At 38.3% G+C, this 9,203-nt stretch overlaps 1 protein-coding gene across 1 annotated transcript; it reads left to right on the forward strand.

The window, feature by feature from the left end:
* Nucleotides 1-4,417: 4,417 nt before the first annotated feature.
* On the forward strand, nucleotides 4,418-5,452 carry LOC100670487 (olfactory receptor 10A2-like). Its single transcript, XM_003405494.3, has one exon. The coding sequence runs from the start codon at nucleotides 4,490-4,492 to the stop codon at nucleotides 5,450-5,452; it is 963 nt and encodes a 320-aa protein (XP_003405542.1). The 5' UTR covers nucleotides 4,418-4,489.
* The last annotated feature ends 3,751 nt before the right edge of the window (nucleotides 5,453-9,203 follow it).

The raw sequence follows: 9,203 nt of genomic DNA on the forward strand, positions 1-9,203 counted from the left end.
TACAAGGATGATTTTAATACAGTCAAGTGATGGGTGAATTTAAGCTCTCTCATATACACAAAAAACGGCAAAGAATCCTTATCCCACATCAAACATTGTAAGTACTAGAAGTGCAAGGTCTTAATATAGCATGTATGTTTATTTGTTTTTGTTCTACCATGAGATGCTTATAGTTTTGAATTGACACCTTAATTCAAAAATTAAAATTAAAGTGAAATTATTTGTGTTAGTCATCTAGTGTTGCTCTAACAGAAATACCACAAGTAGATGGCTTTAACAAAGAGAAATTTATTCTCTCACAGCCTAGTAGGTTACAAGTCCAAATTCAGGGTGTTGGCTCCAGGGGGAGGCTTTCTCTCTCTATCGGCTCTGGAGGAAGGTCCTTGTCCTCAATCTTCCCCTGGTTGAGAAGTTTCTCAGGCACAGGGACCCCGGGTCTAAAGGACGCACTCTGCTCCTTGTGCTGCTTTCTTGGTGGTATGAGGTTCCCAACTCTTTGCTTGCTTCCCTTTCCTTTTATCTCTTGAGAGATAAAAGGTGACACAGGCCACACCCCAGGGAAAATCCCTTTACATTGGATCAGGGAGGTGAGCAAGAGTGTTACATCCCACCTTAATTCTTTTAACCACAGGCAGAGATTTTGATTTACAACACAGGAAAATCACAAAATGGAGGACAACCACACATGTCCTAACCAAACTGACACATATTTTGGGGGGGCACAATTCAATCCATTACACTATTCTATTTCAAAAATGTAGGAAAGAGAAGGTTTGTGTTAGATAGCTGCCTCCTACCAGCTGTTGAACAGGTTCATGATTTTTCATCTTAAAAATATAATAGCAAGTAACAATAACAAATAAGCTAGCCCTATCCTGTCTTTTTAAATCACCCTGTGTTTCTTCTCTCCTTCGTGGCCAAATTCCTCTAATGTATTGGTCTTACTAGTTTCTTTCCTTTCTTAAGTTCTGTTAACTTGTAAATCAATTCAATCTGAATCATACCCTTACCTCACTTCCAAATTGTTATTTTCTGAGTTCATCAATAATCAATGCATAGCTAAACCTCAACAGAAAATTCAAAGCTGTTTTCCTCCTCACCTCTCAGAAATGTTTGACACAGTTAAACACTCTTTTAGCTGTCCTTCAAAAATATGAAATTGCTTATAGAAACCCTGGTGGTGTAGTGGTTAAGTGCTTCGACTGCTAACCAAAAGGTCAGCAGTTCAAATCCACCAGGCGCTCCTTGGAAATGGGGCAGTTCTACTCTGTCCTATAGGGTCGCTATGAGTTGGAATCGACTCGATGGCAGTGGGTTTGGTTTGGTTTTATGATCCACATTTACACCCAAAGTCTTTTTTTTTTTTTTTTTTTTTTGGACCACTCACAAATCATGTTGCTGTATGGATTAGAGTAAAAAAAAAAAAAAAAATTTTCTTTTTTTTTGTGAGAAATCATGGAATTTGGAGCCCATATGTAAAAACAGCGTGGAGGTGAAATCTGACCCCCTCTAACTTCACAATTGGGAAGGAGAATTAAGGTCAGACATGTCTCCTCTCTCTGCCATCTTTACCATTTCCGACATAAATCATCCCACCTACAGCATTCTACTTCTCTCCTGGGTTTGTTATTCATGGCAACGGCCACATGGAACTCATAAACAATACTCAGGATTATGGGGTTTGTTAGTGAAGTAACAGTTACAATTCTGGCTCAGGAGCACTCAAGATACAATTCTTCCATCAGGACACCTCTTCCCAGCTGTGTTCATGGGCACACCCCTCCCTGGCCATAGGCCTCTGCTCAAAAGCACTCAGCTTTCTCTCTCTGTGAGCCGGGAAGCCCACCACACCTCCTGCTGCTGGATCCTTGCTGCCAGGTCTCTCCTGCTGGGTCTCTCCAGTCACTACTTATCACCATCTTCAGGGTTACAGCTCGCTCCTCGTGGTCTCTTGCCTCCAGGAGCTTCTCAGTACAGGGATCCTTGGTCCAAAGGATGTGCTGGCCCCTGGCTGTTCTCCCTTAGTAGTGGTGGGATCTTCTCTTTCCTGTCTCTGGGATGTCTCATTTCAAGCCCAGCAGAATGGAAAAACTGACCAATTCCTTTGGCAGGCCACAATTACCCTATTACAAAGTCCCGCCCAATCACTTGGATGGGAGTTACAAGACCATGACTAGAGAGGCCACACAAAAATAATCAAACACACCACACCATAATTTGTTATTATTTCTGGTAGTGCTTGTTCTCTGACCATTCTCTCATCAAACATTATGGCCTTTACCCAGTTATCCAGACCAAAATCTTAGAACTGTTGACTTTTCTCTTTTAATCGATACACCACATCCAATCATTTACCAATAATGATTTTTTTAAAGTGTCTTTCTGTGATTTTAGAATCAGATTGAGAAATGGACACAACACAGACTTTAGGTGGACATTAGAGTAGAGAAGTGTAAAGAAACATGCACTGATCATGCATGGTCTGACCTTTCGCTACAATTGCCCAAGGGTCCATGCCCATGAGCACAGCATGTTGTCTTCCTTCTGCACTACTTTCTCAATGCTGTACATTTGTTGGGCAGTGCTTCCACGCTGACTGGAGAAATACTGCCACCCCAAAAGGCAAAACGTTTCTTCTTTTCTGGGGCAGCATGAGAGGTATTAAAAAAAAAAAAAAAGCATAATTTTTCTGAGCAGTATTTTATAAGAAGGGAAAAATAATGTCTAAAATCCTTTTGGTTTCACATGGAAATTGTGGAAGGGAAAAGACCTCTCTACCTAACACAATAGCTTCTTAATCTCTCAAACTCCATTTTTACTTCCCTTAATGCCCAGCCCAATGAATTTGAAATATTGACCAGGCAGTGTGAGAAAATATGTTTTGATGGAAGGAATTGGGATTCTGGGAAATGAACATATTTTTTCATTTCTTGAGGACAAGGCCCAAAGCATTTTTTTCAAATGTTTGATAAGTTAGTTTAATTAATTGCATCAAAATTTGGAATTTCCCTGATTAGCCCTATTTATTTATGCTGTTAACAATTAATTTATAGATAATAAATAACGTGGATGTTATCTGTGAAGTTTATGGTGCTATTTGGAAACCTTGGTGGCATAGTGGTTAACAGCTATGGCTGCTACCAAAAAGGCTGGCAGTTTGAATCCACCAGGCACTCCTTGGAAACTGTATGGGGCAGTTCTACTCTGTCCTTTGGGTCACTACGAGTAGGAATTGACTCGATAGCAACTGGTTTGGTTTTTGTGTGTATATGTCTACTGCACTGTACCTACCAATAGAAAAAAAAACCTGACAACTTGCACTGTCCATTTGAGCAGTCTATAGAAGATTTTTTTTTTTAAGATTACTATGGCAAACATGCATAAAGTTCAATAGTTATTTAAATTGCATGATGGTTATTAATTAGAAACTTTTAGTTTTACAGATTGAGAACTTAAGTGATGCAATTGACAGCAATAGATTATCTCTTGAAAATGTATTCAAGAAATGAAAACCAAATTGCACGTTGAACATTTATTGTTGTTGTTTTTGTACAAATTTCTCTTGAGACAAACATAATTAAGCCATACAGTAGACACAATCCCTATGGTCTCTAGTAAGATAGAAATACAGCCTACTCCATTACCATCCTACAATTTGGAATTCTGAAAGTCTAGGAGCCCAATAAGAAAAAGTAAGTTTAGGGTGCTTGTGAATCCAGGTATAGCCCTTATTCATACTATTCTGTAAAATTACATTGATGTTCTGGAAAGGAAATTCTTTTAACTTCAACTTCTTTGGATTTTACCTTTCTACCCTGGTGGCGTAGTGGTTAAGTGCTATGGCTGCTAATCAAAAGGTTGGCAGTTTCAATCTGCCAGGCGCTCCTTGGAAACTCTATGGGGCAGTTCTACTCTGTCCTATAGGGTCGCTATGAGTTGGTAATCGACTCGACAGCACTGGGTGGCTTTTTTTAATTATTGACTTACTGTGTTCAAATCAAGATAAGCAAAAATATGTATGTAAATATATAGGTAAATTGCTAGAAACACCTTCTCTTCCAAACTGTGATGAGTAGTTCTAAGGAAGGTTGTGGAATTTGCAAGACCATAATAATTATATTTTACTCTATATACTTAGGTAGCATGTGACTCCTTTACAATTAGAATATATTACTTACATAATAATATGTGCATATAATTATAGTAGTGATATGAAAACAAGAAATCTGAATCTGTAACTAAAAACAGTTGTTTTTTCTAAATTTCTCTAACAAAAGCATAAGATACACAACTCAGAATAAGGAAGGAATATTGCATCCATTTTAATTGAAAGTTACTTAAAATGTTTAACAAAAGGAATCCAGGTATCTTGGTTCTCAGCTCAGACCACTGATCCTAGGAGAGCTTCTTTGGCCGAGGTATGATAGAAACCTATGTTAGGTGATTGGAATCTTTTAAGTATCGTGTACTCTATTTCTCATCTCCACAGATGTCTGGCTCTGAGCCTGTGGTGGGTAGAAACCAGTCCCTCTGCACCAAATTCACATTTGTGGCTTTTTCCTCTCTGGCAGAGTTACAGTCTTTGCTCTTCGTAGTGTTCTTAGTTATCTACTTGCTTACAGTGGGAGGAAACCTCATCGTCATTTGCCTGGTCTGGATCACTCCTTCCCTGCACACTCCCATGTATTTCTTCCTGGTGAATCTCTCCTTTCTGGAGATGTGTTACATCAGCAGTGTGGTGCCTCAGATGTTGATGCACCTGCTAGTAGAGACAAAGACCATTAGTGTTGGAGGCTGTGCAGCTCAGATGTGTATATTCACCATCTTGGGACTGACAGAGTGCTGCCTGCTAGCAGCCATGGCTTATGACCGATTTGTAGCTATTTGTTACCCGCTGCATTATTCTATCTTGATGGGCCCTCGTGTGTGTTTGAAACTGGCTGCAGCATCTTGGACCACTGGAGTGGTGGTGGAGTCAGTCCAGACCACTTGGATCTTCACTCTGCCCTTCTGTGGAACAGGAAAGATTCAGCACTTTTTTTGTGACATCATGCCTGTGGTGAAGCTGGCTTGTGTTGACACTTCCCACAACGAGATTGTGATGTTCGCTGTCTCTGTGTTCTTCATCATGAGTCCCTGTCTCCTCATTCTGTGCTCCTACGTGCGCATTCTCACAGCCATCTTGAGAATTCCCTCAGCAGCTGGCAGACGCAAAGCATTCTCCACCTGTTCTTCTCATGTCCTGGTTGTTTCTTTGTTCTATGGAACTGCCTTATTCACTTATCTCCAACCCAAGACTGCCCACACTCCAGAAACAGACAAAGTAACTGCTCTCATGTACACAGTGGTCACTCCTGCTCTGAATCCTGTCATCTACACCTTGAGGAACAAGGAAGTGAAGGAAGCCTTTCAAAGGGTAACACAAAGGAACTCTCTTTCACAAATGGCCTAAACCTAGACAGCTAGGCCATAGCAGATAAAACTTACACTACTGTACAGAGAAGTTACCCCAGACTTCATGATCTCTCTCTCTATATATATGTATGTATGATTTTAACGATTCGAGTTGGAATCGACTCGATGGCAGCGGGTTTTTCTTTTTAAATGTATATAAAGACTTTAATGATTAGGTATACACACACCCAAATATGTGTATATATATAATCATTAACACCTGTATAGCCTAGCAACCAGAAAACAATTGGATTTGGTCTATAGTTTTCTATGTATTTAAACAAGAGGAAACTATGCAGTAGGATCATGAAATTATTTAATCATTCTTTCATTCAACAATATTTACTAATCATCTCCTGAGTGTAGGTTACTATTCATTTTTTCCTTCCCCAGTGGTAATAGGATTAAGGTATTTTTCATGCCATTTCACTGAGGAAAACAAAATGTTCTTCTCGTGGAAAAAATTTAAAAAATAATAGAAAGAACTAATTAGTACTTTTTTAATATCAAACACAAGCTGTTAGAATTTAAGTTCTTAAATAGAATGTGCTCCCTTATCATCTTAAATAATCAGTCATTAATAAATACTCATGCGAACACTATGAAACAACTCTAAATATATCATTTATAAATCCTGTAAGGAACCCCAGATCTTTATCCAAAACTAGATCCTTTTTTTTCTCTATTTTGTTGTTGTTATCAAACGAATGAAGTTTTAGAGAAACTTCTTGGTGACATTCACTCCCGTTAATACTATTGTGAACTCTGTTTAAATGTGTTGGTTTGGATGGTAACTTCCTTTAGAAACTGTTTATAATATTGTAACTAATTAACCATAATATGTTTGACCCCCTGAATAAAAAGGAGCAAGGCTTCCACAAGAGAATAAAGTAAATAACTTTTTAACAAATTTTAAGTTTCTATGTAAACTGGAGAAGTGAGGTACAAAAGAATTAAATGTTCAGTGACATTTTGTAATGTCCACCATTGATTTTATTTTAATGATGTTATCCTAGAATCAAACTCTAATACAAGTGCAAGTAATTTACTTCAGAGGGGTTCTAAAGTGAGAAAATGAGGGAGGGAAGGGAAGGCAGCCAAAAAATATTCCATTATGGTACAAAGTAATATAGAAGGCCACTAGAATTTATACCTGTGTGGAAACAGTGTAAAACACAGCCCTGAGATTCACCATCCTCTGGGTCTAGGTTGTTGTTGTTAGCTTCAAGTTACCCCGGAGTCATGGTGACCCCATGCACAACAGAATGAATTACTGCCCAGTCCTATGCCATCTGCATTGTGATCCATAGGGTTTTCATTGGTTATTTTTGAAAGCAGATCACCAGGCCTTTCTTCCTAGTCCATCTTACTCTGGAAGCTCTGTTGGAACCTGTTCAACATGGTAGCAACATTTAAGCCTCCACCAATGGGTTGGTGGCGGCTGCACATGAAGTGCTCTGGCTAGGAATCAAACCCAGATTTCCCACATGGAATATGAGAATTCTACCACTGAACCACTACTGCCCCCTGCATATATGTAGTTGGGGAATATCTACACTCATTTGCATACACCCAGGACTGCTGCTGGGGGATAGTAACCCCGATGCTGCTGCTCTGCCGCTGACTGGAACAGACTTCGGGAAACGCCCTCAGCACAGAGGTGTGGATATTTGGCAGCTGGAAGGCATCTGCAAACCAAAAAACAAAGTTGCTCTCCAGTCGATTCTGACTCATGGTGAAAGTTTGGTGGTTAGAACCCACCCAAAGGCATCTTGAAAGAAAGGCTTGGCAGCCTGCTTCCAAAAGGTCACACCCCTGAAAATTCTGTGGAATGCAGTTCTAATCTGCACACACCTGGTTGCCATAAGGAAAGCATCTGCAGTGCTTTGGAATGGTAAGTTTGAAGGCATACGAGACACTGTCAGCCAAAGCTACAGGTTTACTCTACAAAAGAAGTCTTGTATTTGGAATAGCAAAGGAGTTGAAGTGTGAGTATGTAAAATAAAGAATTGGTATAAATAGAAGAAGATAAGGATTGATACCTTAATAATTATTTTTCCCTTTCTCATTTTCTAACTCCATTTGTGGAGTGGTAGGTTCATTTCCAAAGGCAAGAGATGGAACTGTATGTGGTTAAATCAATCAACTGCTAACTAAAAGGTTGGCAGTTTGAAACCATCAGCAGCTCTGTGGGAGAAAGATGTGGCAGTCTACTTTCATAGACATTTACAGCTTTGGGTACCCTATGGGGTCACTATGAGTTAGAATCCATTCGATGGTGGTGGGATCATACAGACATTTCACAGGAGAAAATCTTGCCATATAAATGCCTTTTCATTATATCTTGACTTTTCCTTGCCCTACCAATTTATTTTTTAGACATATGAAATGGTTACTTTCCTTAGAATAGCCTTTGCAAACACAAATTAAACATTTTAAAATCAGTCAGTAGAAAGAAGAAATATAGGTAAAAGTTCCAAGAATGTATTCACATAAAATATGTTTAAGTGTGATTATTTTTCAATGTACCCAGTGAAAAATTTATCATGACCCATCATTACTTTAACTGAATGTAATTAGTCAGTTTCACTGTTTCTTTGTTTGCTTCCACTTAGTGCTGTAAGTGAAAAATTAAATATGCAATCAGCTATGTATGCATTTGCTCATGGGAACATCCAAATATCACAAATATTTGGGCATTTTATACAAGGTGATGGGCCACCACTTAATTTGCTTTTAGAATTAAATACCCTAGTTGTCTTAAAGATACAGCAACCTTTTTAGGAACACTGAACAATACTTTCAAGCTTCTTTTTATTTGTTTGTGTCTTATTACTGCTGTTATTTGGCTAGGCAGGTCCACCGGCTAGAGTGACTTGGGTAACTCCTTTGTGTGTATTCCAGTACAAAGGACACCCTTTATAATCAACATAAATGATATTTCATAATTTTTAATGGAACTCTCTTCCAATGCACTTCATCTTTTAATATTTTTAATATGATCAAATAGCAGAAGAGATAATTCTTCTCTTTTTGGTAATGCTTACAGGTTTTAGTGACCAAATGGGATGAAAAGAGTTATTAAAAAATCACTGAGTGCATATCCTGACACTGATTAGTCATACAATAATAGTTATTATTATAACTTTAAGAAGCCCTGGGGGCACAATGATCACATGCATAGCTGATGACCAAAAGGTTGGCGTTTTGAACCCACCAGTTGCTCCATGGGAGAAAAGACCTAATGATCTGTTTCTGTAAAGATTTCAGCCTAGGGAACCCTATGGGGAAGTTCTACTCTGTTCTGTAAGTTTGCTATGAATTAGAATTAACTTGATTGCACATGACAACAATAACGTTATTAACTTTGTTAATATTGATATGTTTTGATAAAGATCTGTGTATTTAAAATTATACTGAGACATTTTATGAACTCAAGAATTGTGGTTTTTGTAAGGGAGATTATAGTATTTTTATATACAATATACTTCCAGCCAAGCCAGTTAGTGTTCTACATGCCCTGACTTCTTATACCCAAGGGAAAACAATTAATTAAAACATAATTGAGTAATAAGGTTAAGCCCTGTGGGACATAAATATGAAATATAATACATAGTTTTGCCCTCAAGTTCCAAATAAAAGATTTTTTGGTATTATTGTTTTGATGATTATATAACCATTCGGTTCTGTAGTGGAAAATCTCCAATATTCTCAGCAGCGTGCAAGACAGGCAAGTAATAAAGTAAGTA

The sequence above is a fragment of the Loxodonta africana genome, chromosome 4 (assembly GCF_030014295.1).
Source record: "Loxodonta africana isolate mLoxAfr1 chromosome 4, mLoxAfr1.hap2, whole genome shotgun sequence".
Classification (NCBI taxonomy): domain Eukaryota; kingdom Metazoa; phylum Chordata; class Mammalia; order Proboscidea; family Elephantidae; genus Loxodonta; species Loxodonta africana.

Bases quoted from the DNA above. Each gene is read 5' to 3' on its own strand.
- LOC100670487 (XM_003405494.3), top strand. From the start codon at position 4,490: ATGTCTGGCTCTGAGCCTGTGGTGGGTAGAAACCAGTCCCTCTGCACC.